The 27,070-nt window shown below is 39.1% G+C and overlaps 1 protein-coding gene across 1 annotated transcript; it reads right to left on the reverse strand.

The window, feature by feature from the left end:
- Positions 1-4,682: 4,682 nt before the first annotated feature.
- Positions 4,683-26,650, reverse strand: LOC136694877 (NLR family CARD domain-containing protein 3-like). Its single transcript, XM_066668707.1, has 10 exons — positions 26,604-26,650; positions 25,832-26,101; positions 22,198-22,246; positions 21,682-21,886; positions 19,763-21,524; positions 16,168-16,341; positions 9,279-9,452; positions 7,764-7,810; positions 5,180-5,608; positions 4,683-4,972 (listed from the first exon to the last, which is right to left on the reverse strand). Exons 1-10 carry the CDS (start codon positions 26,648-26,650, stop codon positions 4,863-4,865), a joined length of 3,267 nt encoding a protein of 1,088 aa, XP_066524804.1. The 3' UTR covers positions 4,683-4,862.
- Positions 26,651-27,070: the final 420 nt, after the last annotated feature.

Below are 27,070 nucleotides of genomic sequence, written 5' to 3' on the forward strand. Positions count from 1 at the left end.
ACATAACTTTACTAGCATGATTTGGTGGAGAAACAAGAAATGAAGCTTGCATCTGAGAGCTTAGTTAGCTATAGCAAAATAAGCTAATTGCAATGACAGTGAAATCAGTGTTGACTGGTAGCTATGTTAGCTACGTGTTTACATGCAACCCCATGCTAGGCATCCTTATATATTTGGGATTGAATTATTTGAAAATAACTGAGTATTGTGGACCATAGAAAACCCAGTAGATAACTTGGCTTATTAGCCCTTATCATACTAAACAGTGTGGGGTGGGTGCTGCTTTTGGGGCAGGAGTGCTGCCTATCAGAAGTATACATGGAGAGAAATGTTCTTGGGTACTGTGTTTTTGGAGGGTAACTTATGCTTATTTAATATTTTAATTACTATTTTATTGCTTAATGCTGCACTTAAGGCAAAAATGTACTGTGTAGTGTAACAGTGCTGTTCTAATAGGAGGGGAAATGTACTGTATTGCTGCTCTGAGGGCAAGGGGGAGTGACAGATTGATTTAATTAACTTTTTGGAACTTCTTAATTTACTGAGGCCTTCCTAGGAGGGGAAAAGGAATATCTTGCATGCCCACTTGTACAAGGAGAGAGAGAGGAAGACTGCTTGTTTCTGTTCAGTTCACTTGGTAAGTACAACTCTGTACATGTCTGTGGATTCAGAAAGTATTCAGTCACAGAAGTATTTGACTGTTTGCGCACTTTGCCACAATCACGCCTGTGCCCACCCTCAAAATCTAGCCTCACTCATGCCTAAGCTTGCCCACACCATCTAGCATCAGTGCCAGTGCTTAATCCATTCACATTCCTGTCTGCATCTGCTCACTTTGAATCAGACTAGTCATTGTGCAGACATGTCCATGATTAGAATGATAGTTTATTATGTGCATGCATTATATCAATAGGCATATAGATTTGTGGTTTTCTGCATGCTATTGCCTTCCTGCCCAAACAACACAAGTAGCCAATATACCGAATGACTTAGCCTGCCAATAACAAGCAACAAGTGTACCAAGCCACTCAGACCCAAAACGTATTGGCAGAGACAACCCAGGAGAAGAGGACAGAGATAACTCAGGATTTCAGGAAAAAGACGGCACAGGAAAAGAGGACAGAGATAACTCAGGATTTCAGGAAAAAGACGGCACAGGAGAAGAGGACAGCGATAACTCAGGATTTCAGGGAAAAGACAGGAGTGGAGAAGAGGACAGAGACAACCCAGGTATTAAAGGAAAAGACAACACAGGAGATATGCAACAGACTACAAGGGAACTCGGGGTCAATGCAATTCAGAACACAACCATGATGATCCAGCAAAGTTTAAATCCAGATTTAGACATACACTAGCATGCCAAAAAATTGGCATACACACACATCCCTTATGTACATTTAATTCTTCAAATCTTCTTAAACTCTTACAGAGTTTTTTATGTTTGAAAATCCATTTTTTCACACTCACAATGGGATTCCTGGTGGAAAGTGTTCTAAAAGTGTCTGACTTCTGCCAAGCAAAGAGGTAGGGGAAAATTTGCCAATTTTGCCTATAAATAAATTACCCTCTTGTTTTAAGTCTCATATTTTGAAAGGCTCTCCCATGGGCCCACTACCTGTGGGAGAGGTAGTAATCCGGGTCTGGTGGATTGGGTGGCAGCTGGGGTTCGGGGGCCCTGGCATTCTGATCCTCGTTTACCGAAACTGGACTTTCAAACATGGAACATAACCTCTCTGAGGGACTTCAACGCTCACGTGGGTAATGGCAGTGAGACCTGGAGGGGTGTGATTGGGAGGAAGGGCCCCACTGATCTGAACCCAAGTGGTGTTCAGTTATTAGATTTCTGTGCCCATCACAGTTTTTCCATTATGAACACCATGTTCGAGCATAAGGGTGTCCACAAGTACATCTGGCATCAGGATACCCTAGGCTGCATTTTGATGATTGACTTTATAGTCGTATCATCGGACCTGCGGCCATATGTTCTGGACACTCGGGTGAAGAGATGTGCTGAGCTGTCAACTGATCACCACCTGGTGGTGAGTTGGATCAGATGGCGGGGGATGATGCCGGACAGACCTGGCAGGCCTAAACATGTGCTGAGGGTTTGCTGGGAATATTTGGTAGAGGAACCTGTCAGAAAGATCTTCAACTCCCACATCCGGCAGAACTTTGACTGCATCCCGGGGGAGGCTGGTGACATTGAGTCCGAATGGGCCATGTTCCGTGCCTCCATTGTTGAGGCGGCTTGGTGCTCGTTTAAAGTTGACAAATTTAGTCCAGTGATATTTTGGGATCTTTGGGCAATTTGTGCACAGATGTCCCACTGTACATTGAATTATTGCAGCCAAAAGCAACACCTTTTTGTCATTTGGCATTAAATTAAGTGCAACTTGTTGTCCACCATCTATGTCACATGCAATACGCCTATTAGAGTTTCTGAACACCGTTGGGGGGTGGACCAACGGTCTTTTAAACCTTATTCCTTGAATTAGTAAGAAATAACATGTTTTCTGACAAGTTAGGAACTCAAATTTCACTGTATTTATTTGTTTGATACTTTAATATAGCTGGTGCTTAGCCTTTAAGTGTCTTGATTTTCATTTCAGAGGTTTTGCTGCTTTAAAAATGCCATTTGTAGCGTAATCCATGGATAATTGTAATTGCAATATTTTAATACTTTATAAAATACTGCATGGAAATGTTGGGCTCCCTTATTTTTTCTGTCATCTATAAATGTTATCTAGCCTAATACAGCTACATAAAATGTAAAAAAAAAAAAAAAAAAAAAAAAAATCTTGTGGAACTCAAGAGATAAAGTGCTCACATACAGAAACTTTAAGTCTGATTTTCAGCAAAAGCAAGCTTCTTTACAAGTTATATTAAAAAATTTAAAGCTATTTCATCATCAGACTTGATTTCAGTTCTCTGCCACCTGACTTGTAACTGATTAGACTGATGTTACACTGTGAGCATGCACTATGATTAATGTTCACAGTGTACAGAAACCTAAAATTCAAGCAGGAACATTCCCAGGCGAACTGTTTACCATGGGTACCATGCAAGACTTCCACTAGGGATTTAATGAAATGCTGTAAAATGTTTTGCACCTCTAATTCTTATTTTTCTTTCGTTTCTGTCTGATTTTCTGTCTGCAAATGTAATTCATAATGATAACATTATTTATATTACTTTCCATAGAGTAAATAATAATAACAATAAAAACAATCATACACAGTCATTGAAATTGAATAAACCTGATATAGTTTCCCCATTAATAATGAATATAATATAATATTTAGTAATATCCACTACATATGCAACATTTGCCAGGATAAGAAAGGCCTTATCCCTGCAGGACACAGAAACATTAGTACATGCCTTTATTACTTCAAGGCTTGACTACTGTAACATACTACTGTCAGGATGTACAAGCAGAAATGTAAGTATATTTCAACAAGTTAAAAATGCTGAAGCCAGGGTCCTCATACTATAGAGGTAGTCAAACAGCTCAATATGACAAGGTTTTATCAGAAATTAATGTCTTTAACTTCTATGCAGATTCCTGTACTTTTTGCAGAATCATGCAGTACAAACTTCAAGGATTGTGCGGTAATGAGCAAATATCTTAAAATCATTACTATGTAAAACAATTTATTTTCTTAATAAGTGTGGTGCATGAATAAAATGATATATCCTCACTGTCCAAGGAAAATAGCAAATTTACAGGAGTGTCAAAGGGTGCATGGGACAAGAGAAAGCACATGTGTAAATGTAGATTTGATAAATAAACTAATTTTAATGAACAAAACACACTAAAACTTAGTAACACAAAAACAACCAGACAGGAGTAGGAAACATAATGAACACCAATCTAAGGGCACCTGGGAGCAATCTCAATCAAGGTTCATAGATGAGGGGCATGGCTAAAGACACAAAAGGAGGAGGAAACCAAATCAAAACAACACATGAGAACAAAGTGGAAATGAGATCAAAACAAGAGAAGGACATATCCTGAAAAGGACAAGGAAATACCTTCTTACATTTCAATGGAAGTGAATGTAAAAATATTTTATACCAAGTAACTGGCGTGTTTCTATTGGTCCATTCATTATGCAATTTTCACATCAAATGATGTAGTATGTACATGTACAAAAATGCAGATATGCTTTTCATTGGACAACAAATATATATTAAAATAAATATAAAAATATAAATACAATAAAATACACTTTTTTAAAAAAGTAGTAGTTGTGTTGAGAGGGTGTAAAGAACAAAATTTGTTTCCAGATTATCTCTTTGATCATATGAATTTGTTAAATCAACAGAACACATTATTTGACATAATTAAAAATTGATTAGCCATAAAAACTATGGATTGTGTGTTAATCTCAGATAATACGGGACTGCCATGAGGAGAAGTGTGGAAAGATTTAAAACAACAAATACACAAATTATCATTATCAATTTTATGTTTTATTTTAATATCAAAGTGTTTTGTGAGCAAATATCCTCATTCTCCTCAGATAAATAGGTTTTAAATCTCTAAATCTTTAAATTTTGGCATGTGCCTAAAATTTTGAAATAAAGGTATAATCGGATTTAAAGCAGCATAATCCATCTACTGCCTAAAAGTTCCTGTAAGTGAGCAACATGCATAGATTTTTTACAAAATTTCGGTATTGACCCTGAAAACAGTTAAAGAAAGCAAGAATAAAAACAGAATATTTAGTAGAAGAGATAAAATGCTCAGGTGTATACATTATGCTTTAAAAGATAAATCAGGCATGATTCATACTTAGTTCTAAACTAAAGTCCAGCTCATGTTAATGACAGCAGTATCTCTAAAACACTTGTAGAGGTCATTCTTTTGTACAAACACGCACAGAGAAGTCATTACCCCAAACCCAAAACCCACTGTAGAGTGGCTCTGTGAATTGGGTATGGAATGTGTATAAGTGTGTCAGTGTGTGTGTGTATTCTTCAATACGTGGGTTCCTGGGTGCACGTGATTTGGGAAATGTGTTTTTGAATGAATGTGTGTGTTGAGAGCGGGGTGCTCGTGCCCAGGTCAATGTGGGTTTTTTTGCCTCGGTTAATGGGATGTTGGCAATATGCTGTGTTTGTCTGTGTGGCTCAGAGAACATAATGGGACGTTTTTGAGACATTCTGCGTTTGTTAGTTGAGACTTTGTAGAAGGAGAGTGTGCCTTCCTCCCAGTCCAGATACACTCCCACCCTCTTGGAGGAAGAAGGGGGCACAGACACAGCTATTTCCTGGTTATCATGTTTCACAAAGTATCGATCATTAGAGCAGTCTAACCTCCATGACTGATTATTGGATCCCAGTAGACAGTCTAAACCGTCTCCTTTCCTCTTGATTCCTCTGTATGAAACTGAAATAGCAACCTCAGATCCACTAAACTCTACCTCCCAGTAACAGCGCCCACTAAAACTCTCCACACTCAGAACCTGAGGGAAATAATCAAATCTGTCCTGATGATGAGGATATGGCTGCTTCACTCTAAGACACTCCACCTTTTTGTTGTCCTCAGACAAATAAAGATAGGTGTGCGCAGTGTTTGGGTCCAGAGTGAGTTCACAGGCATCTGTCAACACACAAACATACACACAGTACGGTATATCAACTTAAGGTCACAAGATTACATAGGCATAGGCTAAAGATATTCAAACATAGTTTTTCACATATTTCATTTAACCACTCCATTAATGTGTTAGTTAAATTAGGGCTTATTCATTTTCAAGTAATTTCACAATACTTGCTTAGAAACTTATTTCAGGATTTGCTTCATGCATCAGTTTTCAACGGATTAATATTCTACATACAATGCGTAAGTACAAACCGGATTCCAAAAAAGTTGGGACACTAAACAAATTGTAAATAAAAACTGAATGCAATGATGTGGAGGTGCCAATATCTAATATTTTATTCAGAATAGAACACAAATCATAGATCAAAAGTTTATACTGAGAGAATGTATCTTTTTAAGGGAAAAATGTGTTGTTTCAAAATTTCATGGCGTCAACAAATCCCAACCCCCCCCCCCCCCCTTCTTCTTCTTACAACACTCAACAGACGTCTGGGGACAGAGGAGACCAGTTTCTCAAGTTTAGAAATAGGAATGCGCTCCCATTCATGTCTAATACAGTCCTCTAACTGTTCAATCGTCTTGGGCCTTCTTTGTCGCACCTTCCTCTTTATGATGCGCCAAATGTTCTCTATAGGTGAAAGATCTGGACTGCAGGCTGGCCATTTCAGTACTCGGATTCTTCTCCTACGTAGCCATGATGTTGTGATTGCTGCAGAATGTGGTCTGGCATTATCTTGTTGAAAAATGCAGGGTCTTCCCTGAAAGAGATGACGTCTAGATGGGAGCATATGTTGTTCTAGAACCTGGACATAGTTCTCTGCATTAATGGTGCCTTTCCAGACATGCAAGCTGCCCATGCCACAAGCACTCATGCAACCCCATACCATCAGTGATGCAGGCTTCTGAACGGAGCGTTGATAACAACTTGGGTTATCCTTGTCCTCTCTGGTCCAGATGACATGGCGTCCCAGTGTTCCATAAAGAACTTCAAATCGTGACTCATCTGACCACAGAACAGTCTTCCATTTTGCCACACTCCATTTTAAAAGACCCCTGGCCCAGTGCAAACGTCTAAGCTTGTGGAGCTTGCTTAGAAATGGCTTCCTCTTTGCACTGTAGAGATTCAGCTGGCAACGGCAGATGGCACGGTGGATTGTGTTCACTGACAATACTTTCTGGAAGTACTCCTGAGCCCATTCTTTTATTATCTTGACAGTGGCATTCCTGTTTGAGGTGCAGTGACGTTTATGGGCCCGGAGATCACGAGCCTCCAGTAGAGTTTCACAGCCTTGACCCTTACGCACAGCAATTGTTCCAGATTCTCTGAATCTTTTGATGATGTTATGCATGGTTTATGATGATAACTTAAAAGTCTTTGCTATTTTACGCTGGGTAACACCATTCTGGTATTACTGTACTATCTTTCTGCGCAACAATGGTGGAATTGGTATTGGTAATAATTAGTGTTAATTTGTCTTCCAGCTGTTCGTTATATGCTCAATTTCCTTTTTCCAGCCACTTATTGCTACTTGTCCCAAATTCTTGGGGATTTGTTGACACTATGAAATTTTGAATCAACATATTTTTCCTTTAAAATGTTATATTTACTCAGATTAAACTTTTGATCTGTCATCTATGTTCTGTTACGAATAAAATATTGACATTTCCCATCTTCACATCATTGCATTCAGTTTTTATTCACAATTTCTTTAGTGTCCCAACTTTTTTGGAATCTGGTTTGTATTTGCAAACTTTATAAATGCTTATCTTGAGTCAAACTTTCAGGCACCCTTTGAACTCTATGGCCATAAACATCAGCGATTTCATGTTTGAAACATGGGGAATGGAGGAACTCAGAAGTTAGTTGGCATAATGAAATACAACTCACAAACAAGTAAAATTGCAAGCCACCAATACTAAGTGTATATAAGTATTTGGCCCATTGTAAATCTAATATAGAAAATAAGTTTTTTTTTTTTCTAAATTATAAATAGAAGTAAATGCTCATCTAAACCAATTCATCACATTTATGGTGACATGAAATGTGTGTAGTTTTGAAAACTCTAGATAAGTAAGCATTGATTATATATTTAAAAATGTGTGTGTGTGTGTGTGTGTGTGTGTGTGTGTGTGTGTGTGTGTGTATGTATACATTTCTTCAGTCCACGTTTCATCCTGATTGGCCCCCCATGTTCCATCCTTAAGAAGAAAAAACACAAACAAAAGTGACCTGTTTTGTACTAAACAATAAACATTATTCAAGAAAAGGATATTCTCCCATAACTACTGCAATAGAAAAGTTTAGTATTCAGTGTAGCTGTAAACACATGCCCAAACCATTGTATCATCATAAGAAAGATTTATCTACACTAAAACATTAAAAAATATTCAGGTATTGCTGAACTTTTAGTAATCAAATCTACTATATATCTAATACTATTTGCAGTTATGTAATTTAATTTTGTAAATTTTGGGAGTAGGTCTATGCTAGAACTCCTTCCCCAAGCCCGCAATTTATATGACAGATCAACTTGCTTCACTCTGTTTTGCTGTTCTTGTAACGGACCTTAACTTTGTTGCTTCAGAATGTGAGCTCGCTCTTCTGCTTCTGGTCTCTCATCTACTGATCTGGTGCCTTGTGCTTTGAAGCAGCATTCAACCATTGCCATGCCCACTTTCCATGCTACTCCAGCAGCTCCAAGCTCTTCAGCTTATTCTGGTTCTGCCCCACTGGATCCGTGTGCAGTCACGGCTCTTCTCCCACTAACAGTGCCAAATATTAGCTTCCCTTTAGGGCTTCTCAGTTTCATCACTCTAGATCACTCTTCAGATTATTAAAGGCAGTAAATCCTTGAAACTCACTAATCCCCTTCTGCTCAACTACTCAGGATCCAGAGCACCAAACAGATCCTCATCAAACAGCCTTCTCACTTGTCATTTTTAGACAGGCACTTGCATCCATGACCATTCTGCGGCACATAAACCCATTCTGAAGCCACCCTCAACTCCTGCCCAAAAATTGCATCCAAGTTCACCTCCCCATTTCAGCCTTCATGTGCATGGTCTGTACTAGCAAATTGGACTCATGTAATAATAACATTTTGAGAGTAGTAGCAAAGCCAAACTCCTTCCCTCAACATTGTGTCAGACAAACTCCCTCCTACCTCCGTCCCATCTCCACCTTTCACTTTGCTTGCATACACCTATCAGATGAAGGGGTGGGGTGGTGGCACTTAGCTTCACAAACATTATAAACAACCCTGAACTCCAGCCCAAAAATTATATCTGCGTTCACATCACAATTTTTAGTCTTCGCAGGCATGGTCCATAGCAAATACACATTTATTGTAGCACAAATATGCTTAAAAAAACATGTTTGCATCAACAGTGAATACTGGAATGGGACTTTGTTTACATTTTCAATCTTTTATTACACTTGCTGTAGTGTAACTACCCAATGGCTTAATAAACTTGGGGCTGAAAGGACACACCACTTTTATTGTTACATAATCACTTAAATAGAAAGTCAAGCATCTATTTTATATGGGGATTTTCCACTAATAATTGTTGACTAGATTGTTGATATCTGTCCCTGTTCTACTCAGATGCTGACTTATTTCGTTTCCTAACATTGGTACAATATACAGAAAGCAAATCTGTAACTTACAGTAGCTTTTCCAGTCTATAAAGTGGATCCCGAAGTAGATCAGACAACAGTTTCACTCCAGACTCCCCTGGGTGATTATAGGTCAGATCAAGTTCTCTCAGGTATGAAGGGTTTGATTTCAGAGCTGAAGCAAGAAATGAACAACCAGCATCTGTAATCATGCATCCAGACAACCTGCAAGAAAGATAAAAGATATTACATTTACAACTTTGCACAAAACAAATACCAGGAGAGCTATAGAACAAATAACACAGGCAATAAATCCTACAGAATTCACATTCTTATATCAACTGTGGACTGAACAAAAACACAACAAGAATGTTGTACTGAGAATAACTTGGACCTAGCATGCATGTAATGTAATTTATTCCTGTGCAGAAAAAAAAATGAAACTGATTGCACTCAGCATTTGAGGTAAACCAATAATTATTTTTCTTCTTCACCACAAAATAAGTTTTATTTGATATCAGATTTCTAGTCAACAGATAATTTCCCAATAATTACATTTTAATCTGAATCTCAGTCTTTCATTTTTTAACTCTGATGAGGTTAGTTCCCAGTCAGTCAGCAAACTTCAGTTTTATGTGTCAGTTTAATGTGGCTAGTACTCAAAAATATTTCATATACATAGTAACTTGTGCAATGAATGTGCTGCAGTATAGGCAGTCCTGTGACCCCAAAAGTCTCCCAGGCTGGCACACGGGTTAAAAAATATGAAGGAAATGGAAGAACAGGATGGACAAGGCAGAATCACACCTGTGGAAGCAGAAGACATTGATTTCAGGAAGAGTAGGGCCATTCTACGTCAACCTGTTATGACCAAGCTGAGGGTAAAGACAAGCACCATTTTCACTAACAGAGGTGAGATTCAGGTTCAAAGTGCTGAGTGTAGTCCAGATGATAAACATGAATAAACAGGGAGCATGGCTGAGATTTGAAAAGGCATTGGATCACAAGATCTTCTTGGCAGAATTATGGCATGCTGAGCTCCTCTGCATGAAGTTCCTGTTACAGCCTCTCTATGACATACTTCAAATCTAACATCTTCACCTGGGGAAAGGTTGATGGATGGTTCACCTCCTTTTTAGACCTTTAGACAATTGGTTCATATACCATTTCCAAAAGTCAAACTTATTAACTAGGCAAGCTATCATCTGCAATACCAAATCCTGCTACCAAATTTTTTAAAAGGTGCTTTTCTTTGTCCCATAGTTGACAGGTGATTGGAAATTGAAGCTCCGGAGTGAAGTCATGGAAGAGGTTAAGGAGCAGCTATCAGAAATATCTAAGATTCTTCTTGAGGAACTGCATAGTCACCAGTGCTCTTCCCAGGAAAATAATCCCCCTGCAGGTAGGTGGAGGAGTAATAGGCCCTCAGATAGATCTGCCACAGGGACGACCAATTTTTACTAAGTGTGGACAGGCTGGACACATTGGTAGAAATTTTAGGCCAGAAGTTGACCCCTCATAGACCCCCTATTGGTTTCACATGCTGCTATGTCTATTCCCTTTAATAGAGGTAAAAGTAGACACGAGATGTAATGCTGCTTCTTCTAATTCTTAGTGGGTATTGGTTCCCAGGTCACTTTGTTTGCTGAACTGGGAGGAGTCAAGGAGATTCTGTGGCTTATCTTGAGGGCAGCTAATGCTAATATATATACACAGGTCAGAGGCTCTAAGACTGCAAGGGAAGTTCAGCTTCCCCTAAAATGTCAAAAAATAAGTTACCAAATATATACTGTTGTGTGTACATATCATTGAATAAATATGCACTACAACGTACTCAACTTTTGTTCAGAATCAGCTTCTTATCACTGGTAAAGACGCGGCTTTCCCGCAGATTCACGGTCCTTTAAACAGTGCGGACGCTGAGCGTCCACAGAGTACAATAGCGAAGCAGCGAAGTGCAGCGAAACGAGATGAGCGATTGGTTAAATGCTGGGCTTTGTCCCGCCCATCGGACGCTCAGCGTCTCTGGGGGTCTATGGGGCAGTGGGCTGGCCCGGACGCTCAGCTTCTGCATGATGATTGGATGATCTGTCTGAGGCGGAATCCCTTTTTGATTGACAGCGAAATAAGCAAATCAGCGATCCTTTGGTGTAAAGATCCATGGGAGCATTACATTTTCACTCTGTTCTGAGTTGAACCAGACTTTCTTAAACCTCTTAGCGGCCCTTTCTTTGTTAAAAATGACTAGCGACAAATCGAGCTTCTATTTCTGGTGGGTTTTTTGTAGCTGCTTGTGTTTGGAGACTGACTTCTATCACTCTTTCTGACTTCTATCGCAGTTTCTGTCCAGCGGGTGCTGCTGAGCCCCTCCACCGTTACAAAGCACTCACAGGCGGACACACTTCACATGGGCCAAGGCCGTTTAAGCAGCCTAGCTCTGCTGGCTATTGAGAGGACACTAGTCAAGTCCCTGGAAAAGACGCCTTGTTGGTATGACAGGGTCACAGATCATTTTCTTGAAAAGGAACGGAGGGTAGAATGTACGTATAAATAAACCAACACATTTTATGATGTAGGCCGAAATTGAGCTTCCCCTCCTTGAAAGACCAGCATCCGCCACTGACTCGGGTATATATATATATATATATAGATAGATAGATAGATAGGTAGGGGTGATTTTGTTTAGGAACACAGCGGGCCATATTGGGTATGATTTCTGACTGTTGGGAGGAGCTTTTTCAAAGTGATTAGATTTTGCCTTCACAGTCAAGAAGATTGAAGTCGCTGAGCAGGCTGGAAGAACATTTTCACTGATTGCAATTGAATCAAAATGACTCTATGTCAGCAAGAGAAGTATGATTCTGCACATGTGGCTTGTTGTTATGCGGTGATTGTTCCTGCCTCCAGTAAAGATGTGTAGTGGGCCAAGTTGCAGGGGAACGTACCATGGAGGTTGTGTTATGGTTGAGTCTGGTGGGGAAGAAGTGTATGAAGAAGTAGAATGAGCTTACTACACTAGAGTGCAAAACATTAATTCTGTTCCTGTTATGCTTTATAGAAATCAGAGGCTAGACAGAATGTTCCTAGTGGACACACAACAAGTACACGAACAGAAGGATATTGTACTAACAGAAGTGGGCACTGGCATTGTTGATGTAGGCATTATCCAGGTAGGGTCAGAAGTACACCCCTCCGAAGATGAACTGCCCGATGAGCAGATGTGCCAATTAAGAGAATTTTTGTATAGATTATCTTAAGCTAAACCACATAACTAGGCAGGATGCTAGTGATTATTGGCAAGTGAAAATGGACGAGCGTGATAGGAATAAGACCACTTCCACAAAACCTTTTAGGTTATAGGAATGATAGCATATGCAATTCGGTCTTTGTAATGCACCGGCCACATTTCTTAGGTTAATGCAGAGGTGTCTAAGTGGTCTGTTAGCTGAATCCACCCTGTTTATTTGGACGATGTAATGATCATATTTGTGTAGATTTTGCAGCTTACCTGGCCAAACTGGATGCAGTGTTCCAGTCACTAGAACAGTATGGCCTGAAACTTTGACCAAAAAAGTGTTAGCTCCTACAGAGGGAGGTCAAGTTCTTGGGGCATTGTGAGTTGTCAAGGAGATTCACCAGATCCTGAAAAGGTTCCTGTTGTCCAGGAATGGGTGGCTGCAAGGACAGTCAGGTTTGATCATTTTTAGGCTTTGTCGGTTATTACAGGAAGTTTATTAAGGATTTTTCTAAGCCACTAAATGTGGTGCTGGGAGGTACAGGTAAGCAAAAGAGGAAGAGTTGTCCTCAGATTGAGTGGACATCAGAATGTGAGATAAAATTCCAGCAGGCCATTATTTTTGCATGGTGGCGCAGCAGGTAGTGTCACAGTCACACAGCTCCAGGAACTGGAGGTTGTGAGTTTTAATCCCACTCCATGTGACTGTCTGTGAGGAGTTTGGTGGGTTCTCCCTGTGTCCACTTGGGTTTCTTCTGGGTGAACCGGTTTCCTCCAATGGTCCAAAAACACACATTGGTAGGTGGTAGAGAAATTTAAGGATTATTTGTGGGGTATGCAGTTCACTGTGTCCATGTACTAAGAGCAGTCAAGCTGAGGTGGGTAGCACAGTTCAATTATACAGCCAATTATAACCTCAAATAAAGTATTGTCCAGGCCATGAAAATGCTAACGTATTTGTCAGTTTTATAAGCTATAGGGATGGTGAGTACGGTAAAAGATTTTGTACGTTTTTGGTCATGTTGTGATTTTTGTAAGGCTAGGCCTGAGGAAAAGATTCCATCAGTCCCTGTAACATCCGACAGATAAGTGATTACAGATCTGTTTACCATGTTTGTATGGGCTGATGTGAATACATGTGGTGAGAGGTTTTCAGTGGTGACAAACTTGATACCTTTTCCTTTTTTTGAGCCCAAGAAAACTGATTGGTGGAAAGGAAGTAACGCACAAAAGCGGAACCTTTTAAAAGTAGTAGAGTGATCACTCTAGCAGAGTACGGTCACACCGGAAGCAGGTTTTAACACATTTTTAACACGAATCCCGCATTTTGCGGGGTGAAAAACACACCTTATATAATCAGCTTTGTAAGTCTTGAATGTCTGAATGCGTCTGTGAGTTCCGTATACCGTTAGAAAGCGCAGATCCTACCGTTTCTAAAAATAGCGCTCTTATCGCGGTGCTGTGAAGCCTCTGGGAGTAATCCAGTATGAAAAACCACCTAAAAATAAAGGCGCTCCTTCAAAATTTTTGTCTTATGTCCTTGTCATGAAAGATTCTAATGATATTCGCTAAAATCAGAAAAAAAGACGCTGTAAAGGGACAAGAAAGATGGTGTTTACTTTCAGTTTCGTTTTAACTCACATAACGTCAACCCACGCTGTCTCTGGGCAGAAAAATATGAGTCATCAGCGAAAGCATATTCCTATTATTGATTTATAGTTTTTCAAGGTTTTTGTAGGTTTCACATCAAATAATACTGCATTAGATCAACAAATATAAACTAAAAAGCTTAAATAATTATTTATTGTGTGTTTTCTAAATAAACAAGTATTATTAAGTAACAAGTATTATTATAATAATAATAATAATAATAATAATAATAATAATAATTGTAAATATTATCAGCATCTGAGAAAACTGCCAAAGTACCAAAATGTTTTTTATTTGTTGGGATATTGCTCATATTTGCCCTGAACTAAATTCCTGAAAGTCTGGGCCTGCTGTGACTGTCAGAACGTTATCAGTCATACATCCCAGAGCTTAGAATATCAAGAAAAATATGTCCGTCTGATGCTACAAATTTATTTTGTCACAGTCATATGACATGTAATAAATTAGCATAAAAAATTTGTACGTTTTCAACTAACAGACACCTCACACTAACAATCTGTGTCAAGATATCCGATGTGGGAGTATGATTTCAAGGCTGTACATTGAGAAATATGAAAAAAAAAAAAAAAAAAGCAGGCGCTAGGTAAAATTTATAGAAAAATTGATTTATCGGTCAGCATGAAAACCTCAAGTGATTACATATTTCAGTAGCAAAGGTTCTTTAGAAAATAAAACAACATATTGAATATGGCTATGTCACATAATTACTGTTTAAATGCAACTGAAAGAGGCCCTGACAAAAAAAAACGGAATAGCAAAATAGCTATATAGGCAAAGAAGCAGGGGGAGTACATCTCCAGGAATAATCCATAAGGGGAGCTGGCCCTGGAAAATAGTGGCTGGTGTGTGAGGCACGAGAACAAGTTACAGAAGTGGTAGGGGGAGGTGAGGGTTTGTTTGACTCATCAGAGAAGCTGTGTGATCAAGCATATGAGTGACTTGTTGAGATAAGTACCTATATTCATCATAAATGATTCAGTGTTGAGAGTGGGTGATGTCTGAGCATGGTGAGCATGTTGTCTGTTACAGCAATTCACTGCAGAACAGTGGAGATGCTTGAACTGGCCAAAGCGAGAGAAGCTCAAGAGGGAGGGGATCCTTTAGAATGGTGTGAGGAGTGGAACCAGCCACATGCAGACAGAAGTATAGAGGGAAACAGGATCACGTGCTGTGAAGGAAAAAGGGGGGGTTGAGGACGCTAACCCTCTCTAATTCTCCTTCATTTCACTTCCTCTTTTGAGTCATCTGTGTCCCTGAATGGCTTAGCAGTATTCCCCAAGTATAGGTGTTGCAGTGCAGAGCTTTTATGGTTTTATAGTACATTTTGGTGATATCTTTGGTGATCTTAAAATTGATTGAATTTATCATTATAAAATATTTTAATATTTATTTTTTGAGGAACTAACTGCCCTTCCCTCAGTCCAAAAATATGGGTAAATTTTGTCCCTCGTGTAAAAGTGCTGTCCAATTTAGGTTGTAGTGTATGAGTGTACTGTGGTGTGTACTTTATTTAAACTTGCTTTTGTTTTCTGTGGTTAAGTCTTAAAATACTTGCTGTGACAGGAGTTTCGGTGATACCATTTTATTTACTGGGTATTTGGAAGCATGTGGGGACATTTATTTATTTTTTTTTTAAGTAATTTCATTCATTTAGAGTGTTAGAAAGCTCTTTGCTTAATAACCATTTTAGAGGTTGACTGCACCCTTTTGTGTTTTTCTCCTTTCTTTTATGTCTTGAGTGGAGAAGCACCGGACTGGTTTGTTTATTGACTGTTTTTGGACCTTCTGATGGACTGAGGGATTGGACTGTCCAAATATTTGTCTTCCCCTTTTTGTATTCTGTGTTTTAATAAAGTGTAATCTAACTGTTAAAGCCTGTCTGTTTCCTTCCCTGGACATTTTTGACAGCCAAGTTGATAACCCAAGTTAGGATTAGGGGGACAGTTAAGCTGCAAGGGGATTTTGCTTGTCTCCACATTAAAACATTCAAACAAAGGCTTGAAATATTTAAGAATATATTTAGAGAAAATTTACCTGAGTATCTCTAGTTTACAATGTGAACTCTTCAGCCCGTCAGATAGCAGCTCTACTCCTGCATCCTGCAGGTCATTGTTACTGAGGTCCATTTCTGTTAAAGAGGAGTGTGTTGATTGTAGCACAGAGCAGAGGGCTTCACAGGATTCCATGGTAAGATTGCAACTCATCAGCCTAGAATTGAAATGGAATGTTTGTTTAAATGTCTAATTGAAAAAAAAATCTTGTTCAATTATTACAGACAAGGCAAGATGGCGGTGCTCATAGACGCAGCGGCTCAACGCTCTCCGATTAGGTGCTGGTTTTTGTGTTTTCGTTTGTATGTTTGCTCGCTATGAGGTGGAAGCAGTGGAGACAAACACAAGACCTCCACCAGTCTCCAATAACCACATGCTCACGGTGCAAGAACAAGAGGTGAGACGTGTACTTAAAGCAGTGAACACCAGGAAAGCTGCTGGTCCGGATGGTGTGACAGGAAAGGTGCTGAAAATATGTGCAGACCAGCTCTGTGGCATTTTCACAAAAATCTTCAACCTGTCCCTATCAAAATCCATCATACCACCATGTCTGAAGTCTGCCACCATCATCCCGCTGCCCAAAAAGAACACCATCAGTGACCTCAATGACTACCGTCCAGTCGCACTCACACCGGTTATAATGAAGTGCTTTGAGAGACTGGTTCTACAGCACATCAGAGCCACTCTCCCTCCCAGCTTGGATCCACATCAGTTTGCTTACAAAGCAAACAGGTCCACTGATGAAATACTACCCGTCACACAGCACTCACACACTTGGAACACCAGGGAAACTATGTAAGAATACTATTTATAGACTTTAGCTCCACCTTTAATACGGTAACCCCCAGCAGACTGGTGACCAAACTCATAGACCTTGGACTTTCTCAATCCACATGCATCTGGATTAAGGACTTTTTAACAAACCGCACCCAGTCTGTTAGATTAGGCCGCCATCAGTCCTCCAGGGTAACACTCAGCACTGGAGCTCCAAAGGGCTGCATGCTGAGTCCTCTCCTTTACGCATTCTACACCCACGACTGCAACCCCACCCACTCCAGCAACATGATTATCAAGTTCGCAGATGACACAACCGTGGTGGGACTCATATCTGGTGGAGATGAGACCGCCTACAGGGATGAAGTCCTGGGACTGGAGGAGTGGTGTGCAGAGAACAATCTCTCCCTGAACTCCACCAAAACAAAAGCACTGGTCATAGACTTCCGGAGGAAATGCATAGACCCCACACCACTCATCATAAATGGGGACTGTGTGGAAAGAGTCCCTTCCTTCAGACTTCTGGGTATGCACATCTCTGAAGATCTCTCCTGGACCACCAACACCACAGCTGTGGTTAGAAAGGCACAGCAGAGACTCTATTTCCTGAGAACTCTCAGGAAAAACAACCTTCAGGAGAAGCTGCTGGTGTCCTACCACTGCTGTGCCATCAAGAGTGTACTGACCTACTGCATCTCAACATGGTACAGCATCTGCTCAGTGGCAGAAAGGAGAGCTCTACAGAGAGTGCTCAACATGGCCCAGAAGATATTCGGCTGTCCACTGCCCAGGCTGGAGGATCTATTCAGCTCCCGCTGCCTCAGCAGGGCAGCCAATATACTGAAAGACTCCTCCCACTCTGGACACCATTTCTTTTAACAGTTGCCCTCAGGAAAATGCTTCAGGTCCATCACATCCAGGACAAACAGACTGAAAAACAGCTTTTACCCCAGTGCTGTACGGGAACTGAACACACAAACCTCTTAAGCCACTCAGGGCCTGTGCAATACACAGCAAACACATGCACATTAATCTCTTCAACTACTCAGGGCTAGTGCAATAATTTGTTATTTATATTGTAAAAAAAAACTGCATGTTTCTACTGTTTTTGTTGTTATGCACTTTAAGGATTGGTGCTCAATTTTGTTGTACATGTGCAATGACAATAAAGTCTATCTATCTCTATCTATCTATCTAGAAAAAAGACTTTTGGAATTGAAATGTGTTACTTTTCCTGAAATCTGCTGTTGTCTTACTGTATTTTATATCATATTATGTGTCATATGTGTTATATAAATTTGTAACTAGCAAGCAGAGGTGGGTAGAGTATAGCCTAAAATTTTACTCAAGTAAGAGTATTGTTATGTTAGAATAATTTGACTCAAGTAAAGGTAAAAAGTATTCACCCAATTAATTATTTGATTACGAGTAAAAGTTACTAAGTGAAGAAACTAATCAAGTACTGAGTAACTGATCAATAACATCTTTGTTTAATAATCAGGATGTCAAAGAATAGACCTGAATGCATAAAAATATTAAACAGCAATGAACAAATCAGAGCTGGAGAAATATCTCTTAAATAACTAAAACGATAATAATTTATATCTTTACATATTAACATAAATTAAATTCAGCCACAATAACTTATTTTATGTGGGGCTAGGGGTGCTGTGTCTCTTCAAGTGCTTTTGAAATGCATGCCATTTTACTGTGCTTCTGTGCTCTTTTCTGCCTGTGTTGGCCACAGGGATTTTGTGTGAGGTCATGTGATGAAACTGAGTCAAACATCGCCAGTGTAAACATTTGATTTATGAGATGCAGTCATGTGACAGTGTCCCTGTTCAAATAACAAACAAATAAATAAATAAATTGTGGATTGGATGAAGCAATAAAAATAAGTAGCAAATAGCCAGCAGAATGTAGATAACAGTCTTAGAGTAAAAGTACTGCTTCTTCTTCAGAATTATACTCAAGCAAAAGCAAAAATATACTGCATTAAAACTACTCTTATAAGAACAATTTATCCAAAAATGAATCAAGTATATTCAACAGAGTAAATGTAGAGCGTTACTATCCACCTCTGATAGTATGTAACATTAAACTCTAATGTCCATGCTGGCCAATCAATTAGGCCATCTTTTTAGTAATGCTTGTATCATGAAATGATTGTTTTCTAAGGTGATTTGCAAATTTAACTATAATGTACTAGGTAGAACAGAAACTAAAATAGTTTGTGAATATAACAAATGACAAACCAATCAAACTGGAAATTGAAAAAAGATTTCCTTCATAAAATATATAATGCTATATAATGTATACACAAATGAGAAGTCCTCCTGAGAAGAAAAAAAAACAATAATTCATGGAATATTATAAGGAATGTTCATTCGTTCATTCATTGTCTATAACTGCTTATCCAGTGCAGGCTCACAGTGTGTCCGGAGCCTACCCAGAATCACTGGGTGCAAGGCAGGGACAAAACTTGGAGGGGGCACCAGTCCTGCACAGGACGGCACACACTCACTCATTCAAACCTATGGACACTCTTGAGTCACCAAACAACCTACCAACGTATTTTTTTGGACCGTGGGCTGAAACTGGAGCACCTAGAGGAAAACTACCCAGACACAAAGAACTCCTAAACTCCTCACAAACAGTCACCTGGAGCAGGACTCGAACCCACAACCTCCAGGTCCCTGGAGCTGTCTGAGTGTAACACTACCTGCTGCTCCATCATGCCGCCCTGTAAGGAATGTATATTTCGTAATTGTATCAACAAAACATTTATAAAAGAAAATACTTACTTAATATTTTTGGATGCTTTGATTACTGGCAACAGCCTTAAAAGGCAATCTTCTGATCTGTCATATTGCCTTAGGTCAAATTCAGATATTTCCTTCTCTGAATTCAGTAAGACAAATGCCACAGCTGACCACTGATCAGGAGAGAGCTTAGCTCCACTAAAACTACTGGAACCTTCTCTGGTCAAGTACGTTTGAACTTCCTGTACCAGAGAATCATCATTCAGTTCATTCAGACAATGGAACAGACTAATGGATTTCTCTGGAGAGGGATTCTCCCTAATCCTCTGCTTGATGTATTGTACTATTTCATGTGTATTGTAAGAGCAGTTTCCTGACTCTGTAAGTAGATCTTGAAGAAGAGTCTGATTGGACTTCAGGGAGAGGCCCAGAAGGAAGCAGAGGAAAAGGTCCAAGTGTCCACTCTCACTTTCTAAAGCTTTGTCCACTGCAGACTGGAGGAAGTCAGACATTGTTAACTTCCTGTAGGAACATAACAATCCTCTGGCTTGCTGTTGCAGTACATTGCTGTTGTTGGAGACGAAGCAGATAAAGGCATATATAGCAGCCAGAAACTCCTGAACACTCAGGTGCACAAAGTTGAAAACATTACCCAACTCCTCTTTGAATATTTGTGTGCAAACTCCAGAGGCCAAAATAACTTTGTCATCAGTGGCACACTCTCTCAGCTCATCCTCATAAAATATCAGGTTGCCTTTTTCCAGTTGTTGGAAAGCCAGTTTTCCCAGTGCCAGAATAATCTGCCTTGTCTGAGTATGATCAAGATCACTGTGTCCTTGGTATTTTTGGCTGCTGTGTTTGATTTGAAAGAGCAGAAAATGTGTGAACATTTCTGTCAGTGTCTTAGGGATTTCTCCAGTCTCTGCTTTACCCAGCACCTCCACTAGAACAGTGACTGCAATCCAACAGAAAACGGGGATGTGACACATGATGTAGAGTCTTCTTGAGGACTTCACGTGGGAGATAATGGTTTCTGTAAGGCTGTGATCACTGATCCTTTTCCTGAAGTATTCCTCAATCTGAGGATCACTGAACCCTTGTACTTCTGTTACCAGATTGATTAATTCTGAAGGTAGTTGGTTGACTGCAGCTGGTCGAGTAGTTATCCACAGGAGAGCAGAGGGAAGCAGATTTCCCTTGATGAGGTTCGTAAGTAACACATCCACTGAGGCTGACTGTGTTACATCGGAAACTTTCTCATTGTTCTTGAAATCTAGAGGAAGTCGACATTCATCTAAGCCATCGAAAATGAGCAGGATTTTGTATTGATAGTAATCAGATGGATTTAATTCTTTAATGTCTGTGAAAAAATGGTGAAGTAGAGCCAACAGACTAAGTTTCTGTCTCATCATCAAGTTCAGCTCTCTGAAAGGAAGAGGAAATATGAAGAGGATGTCCTGGTTTTCTTTTCCTTCCGCCCAGTCCAGAATGAACTTCTGCACAGAGACTGTTTTTCCAATTCCAGCCATTCCTTTAGTCAGCACTGTTCTGATGGGGTTGTCTTTAAAGAGGTCAGTGCATTTGATAGCTTTTTCATGTGTTGTTTGTCTTCTGGATGCTATTGTAATCTGTCTCATCTCATGTTCATTGTTGACCTCTCTACTTCCTCCCTCTGTGATGTAGAGCTCTGTGTAGATATCATTCAGAAGGGTTGGGGTTCCAGGTTTTACGATTCCTTCATTCATTTTCTGAAACTTTTCCCTAAGTGTTGATTTGAGTCTTTGGTGACAAGGAGGAGCCAGTTCTGCAGAAAGAAGCAGCACTATTAATACATGTTAAAAATTCATTAGCACAAAGATATGTGTGTGTGTAGTTTAAATAACAAAAAGCGTAAACAATAATTTAATTAAGAAAATATGTATAATTTAAAATTGAATTGAATGAGTGATCTAAAGTATTACTGCTCTGTAGCTTGTTAGCAAGGTCGGTTTGGTTCATTGTCCTCAGGACAGTCAAAGTGATCTTCAGCACTCCCTCTCTGACACTGGTTTGATCCTCATCTTCCTCCATCTCGCTCTCAGTGCATGATGGGCATTCCAGATTCAGGTCCTTGGCAAACTTTTTAAGGTGTTTCTTTACCAGAGAGATCACTTTGTTCTCCAGTTCCTGATTATAGTTGAGTGGTGTAGAATAATATTTATTTGGCATTATTGATTCATTTCTGTGCATGTTTACTCATTCAGTCTCACACAAAACTACACTTAAATGAACATACTGATTTGTTTACATATAAAGTCATTATAATAATTTTATATTATTAAATGAACAAAAAGTCTCAACTAGTGGCATCAACAGAATTTAAATGGAACATTTCGATTTAGATTTATTCAGCTACAAATGAAAAAACAAAAGCTGGTGTTGCTAACCTAACAAATATCAATATATAACAGTACTTAAACACACATACAGACACGCACCTCGAATAAGGACATATTTCTCCTGGTAAGTTGAGCTGAGTTCTGCACTCTGATAGAAAACAAAACATTGGTCATAAAAGACACAATGATTAGAGAGAAACATTAATTATAGTGACATGTCATCAAATATATAGTGTCATCACAACATACAGAGAATACAGTAATTAAATTTATATCCTTTCCTAATGCAATACTTCACATGAAGGAAAGAAAAGGAAAGAGCTTTGTGAAGACTTATTGCAGCTGCATAAACAGCCAAGAAAGGCACAAACACAAGCTTCATATTTTTCCTTTGTCCTGTCAAAGGACATAAATTACTTGTGATGTCTTCACTTTAGGGAAGTTTTAGTCTGAAGACCTCCAAAAACCTCCAATCAGAATTAGAATAAGGGAGGGGATTCTCCACCCTCAATCACTAAGGAACAATCGGGGCTTTAAGGCATTAGTTATAATGCCTAGTTTAAACCATTGGTGCTGAAGCATTTTTTTTTATGCAAAGCAGTCAGTGAGCATTTTCAGAAGTAATGCTAAGAAGGAAGAGAAAGGATTCAGCATGACTCTAATCTGAAGACAGAAGAGAAGAGATTTGAATATGGGGTGCTGACCGGTTCGGTTCAGTTTCTCAGAGAACTCAGATTAGAGAAGGAAATGTAGTTCAATAGAATGCATTGTAGACTAGTTCAGTCCAGAAAATAAGAGAGCAGAATTAATTGAAAGAGGAGAATAAGGGATTCATTCCAGTGTGAATTTACCTACTTAAAATAAGTTTACAGCCATTGCCTCAAGGCAATAGCGATTCCATTTTTATTTCTCTGTTTATATTAACAAATTATGAAGTTGTCATTTAGTCCAGTGATGCTCGACAACATGCCCTGAGCATGAAGAAGGCTTCAGACCTGAAAGTTGTGGAACAAGCTTCAGACTCTGTTGCCTAGGACAGACATGCCTGTGATTCACCAAAGGATGCAGAACCTGTGATGGAGGACACCACCAGCTCCCTCAGAGTGGTCCCCTACTAAGGCTGTGTCCCTGAGCAAAGCCCTGGGATGAAGAGGAAGAGTGGATGAACTTTGCTGCATTGCAACAAGGCCCATGGCTACAAGGAGTTCCAGAAAGCCCTGCATGTCTGTGAAGTCCTCTGCTTGCACATCTCCAGGGATAAAATAAGGTCACCTGGTCCATTTCAAAACTCAGAGGTTGATGTCAAGTATATTTCTGGATAAACTATAGTTCACTTTTAGAATTTAGGGTAGTTATCACAGAAAATTCCCTCATGTTTTAATCTCCCTCCTCCCTCATATAATGTAGTCCATTTCATTATATGAATGTATAATTAACAAAAATATAAATGCAACACTTTTGTTTTTGCTCCCATTTTTCATGGGCTGACCTCAAAGATGTAAGACATTTTCTATGTACACAAAAGGCCTTTTTTCTCTCAAAGATTGTACACAAATTTGTCTAAATCTGTTTTAGTGAGCATTTGTCCTTTGTCAAGATAATCCATCCACCTCACAGGTGTGGAAGTGTTGCGTTTATATTTTTGTTCAGTATATAATCAATATTCAATACTTGATATTACATTTAATATACTCTGATAAAATCAATCCTTGGTTTATCTATTTATGTGTTCACTACTCTCACTTTCTGGTCAGATTCAATTTCAGAGCCAAGAACCCTTCAGCTGGTCAATGAGCATAGTAATTAATTAATAATTATTATTTAGAGCTAATCCCACTATATTACATGTAATATCACCCAACATGATTGCCTCCTTGTCCAACCTGAAATTGGACAGGTAAAGACACTAGAAATTATCATTTTAAGGCACCATAACAAGACCTTTATAGTCAAAGAACATCATGGCATAGAAGCTTAGCACTTTTAGTGAACCAGCAACTAACAAGGTACAGGTGATGGTCATAAAATTAGAATATCATGAAAAAGTTGATTTATTTCAGTAGTTCCATTCAAAAAGTGAAACTTGTACATTATACTCATTCATTACACACAGACTGATATATGTCAAGTGTTTATTTCTTTTAATTTGATTATTATAATTGACAACTAATGAAAACCCCACATTTAGTATCTCAGAAAATTTGAATATTGTGAAAAGGTTCAATATTGAAGATACCTGGTGCCACACTCTAATCAGATAATTAACTCAAAACACCTGCAAAGACCTTTAAATGCAAAGGCCTTTAAAACTAGTCTCTCAGTCTAGTTCTGTAGGATACACAATCATGGGGAAGACTGCTGACTTGACAGTTGTCTAAAAGACAACCATTGACACCTTACACAATCAGGGCAAGACACAAAAGGTCAATATAAGGAGGCTGGATGTTCACCGAGTTCTGTGTCCAAACACATTAATAGAGAGGTGAAGGGAAGGAAAACATGTGGTAGAAAAAAGTGTACAAGCAATAGGGATAACCGCACCCTGGAGAGGATTGTGAAACAAACCCATTAAAAATTTGGGGGAGATTCCTAAAGACTGGACTGCAGCTGGAGTCAGTGCTTGAAGAACCACCATGCACAGACGTATGCAAGACATGGGTTTCAGCTGTCACATTCCTTGTGTCAAGCCACTCTTGAACAAGAGACAGAGTCAGAAGCTAGTTTAACTTCCAAAAAGGACTGGACTGCTGCTGAGTGGTCCAAAGTTATGTTCTCTGATGAAAGTAAATTTTGCATTTCCTTTGGAAATCAAGGTTCCAGAGTCTGGAGGAAGTGAGGAGAGGCCCCGAATCCACATTGCTTGAGGTCCAGTGTAAAGTTTCCACAGTCAGTGATGGTTTGGGTTGCCATGTCATCTGCTGGTGTTGGTCCACTGTGTTTTCTGAGGTCCAAGGTCAACGCAGCTGTCTACCAGGAAGTTTTAGAGCACTTCATGCTTCCTGCTGCTGACCAACTTTATGAAGATGCATTTTCCAACAGGACTTGCACACAGTGCTAAAGCTACCAGTACCTGGTTAAAGGACAATAATATCCCTGTTCTTAATTGTCCAGCAAACTCACCTGACCATAACCCTATAGAAAATCTATGGGGTATTGTGAAGAGGAAGATGCAATATGCCAGACCCAACAATGCAGAAGAGCAGAAGAGTAATTCGGGAAAAGGAGCCCCAGCTAAGTATTGAGTGCTGTACATGCTCATACTTTTCATGTTCATACTTTTCAGTTGGCCAGCGTTTTTTTTCTAAAAATCATTTTTTTTGTAATGTTCTTTAGTAATATTCTAATTTTCTGAAATACTGAATTTGGGGTTTTCATTAGTTGTCAATTATAATCATCAAATTAAAAGAAATAAACACTTGAAATATATCAGGATGTGTTTAATGAATGAGTATAATATACAAGTTTCTCTTTTTGAAAGGAATTACTGAAATAAATCAACTGTTTCCTGATGAGAGGACAGCTTACTAATTTATTAGCAGTTCATACACAGCTAGAGTTATTAAGATATAAACTAACCTATTCATTACCAATTCACTTCATTACTAATCCCTATTAAATCAATGCTTTTTCAATATATTGTGATGTGTAAGAACAGACTCATAACTAAACTGTACTAACTCACCCTACATTAGGCACAGGTTCATTGTTAAAATCAGCAGGGTCAGACAATTACCGGTTATTCGTAAAAGTCGCATAGCTGGGTCCTCCCCCTTCACTGCTTATCTCTGGAGGTTCTGTCATGGATGAAGCACTCTTTCGAGACACACAGCTGGGTTCTCCCTCTCCTCTACTTGGTTCTGGAGGTTCTGTAATGGATGAAGCATTCTTCTGAGACACACAGGTGGGTTCTCCCTCTCCCATGCTCATCTTTAGAGGTTCTGTCATGGACACATCACTCTTCACAGACACACCGCTGGGTTCTGGAGACTCTATATGGTCCACACTGAAAGACGTTCAATCACAATTAAATAAAAGTTTAAAATATTTACTCTTATTTTTATTCAAATGAATTATGTTTTCAAAAAAGTATTTACTACAATCAATCTAGTTACCTAATGACATGAATATTATCTTCCATATATTCAATCCTTACATATTGGCACCCATGGTTAGCGTGCAAGATGGGTGTTAAGAACCTCCTTTACTGCATTTTCTTTAGACATTCATTAGATGTCTCCTTTATAACATTCAATTCTACTGTCTACATCAGACAAAATCATTTGAATGAAAGAACTAGATATTCTCTGGACACAATATAAAGCTTAGCACAATCATCAGAGTTTATCTGGCAGAGACACAGAGAGTGATGCTGAATCGTAACTCATGGAATAGTCTCAAATATGGGGAGATGTTATACATGGAATTTTACTTTCTTGTTCCTGAAATAAATATTACAAGGCAGTTTGCTCTAATCTTGGCTTAAATGCAGTTAGAAGGAAACTCACATTGGGTTGGAGAGTCCTCCTTCATCACTGGAGTTTTGAAGGTCCATTTTAGGTTTATTTTCCTTCACACAAACACAATTGAACTGTTATTTGTGAACTGTTCATCCATACAAATCATGCACAAACCACTGAGTCAAATGTAAACAAGTACATGTTTAAACTTTCTGGGTTTATCATGAGTGTGTTTTGTGAATATTAAGAAATGATAATATGTGTCTTTTTAAATAGTAGATTCATCTTTTTAATGTACCAAAAATATGCAGAAGTCATGGCAGAACAGTCCACCAACAATAAAATACCATATAATCACATTCATACAACATGCATGCGATTATTAGATATTTTACTGTTGGTGGACTGTGCCACCATGTTGAAATAGTGTTTAGGTCACAGCTCAGCCAGATGGTGCTACGTTGCAAATATCAGTGTATCCATCTTCAGCTTCTGACTTCAGAGATTGTTCATGT

The sequence above is a fragment of the Hoplias malabaricus genome, chromosome 4 (genome assembly GCF_029633855.1).
Source record: "Hoplias malabaricus isolate fHopMal1 chromosome 4, fHopMal1.hap1, whole genome shotgun sequence".
NCBI lineage: Eukaryota > Metazoa > Chordata > Actinopteri > Characiformes > Erythrinidae > Hoplias > Hoplias malabaricus.

Bases quoted from the DNA above. Each gene is read 5' to 3' on its own strand.
- LOC136694877 (XM_066668707.1), bottom strand. From the start codon at position 26,650: ATGGACCTTCAAAACTCCAGTGATGAAGGAGGACTCTCCAACCCAAT. The intron at 26,102-26,603 runs GTGAGTTTCCTT...AACGTCTTTCAG, and splicing joins GGAGGACTCTCCAACCCAAT to TGTGGACCATATAGAGTCTC. The intron at 21,525-21,681 runs GTAATACTTTAG...TTCTTTCTGCAG, and splicing joins TGCTAACAAGCTACAGAGCA to AACTGGCTCCTCCTTGTCAC.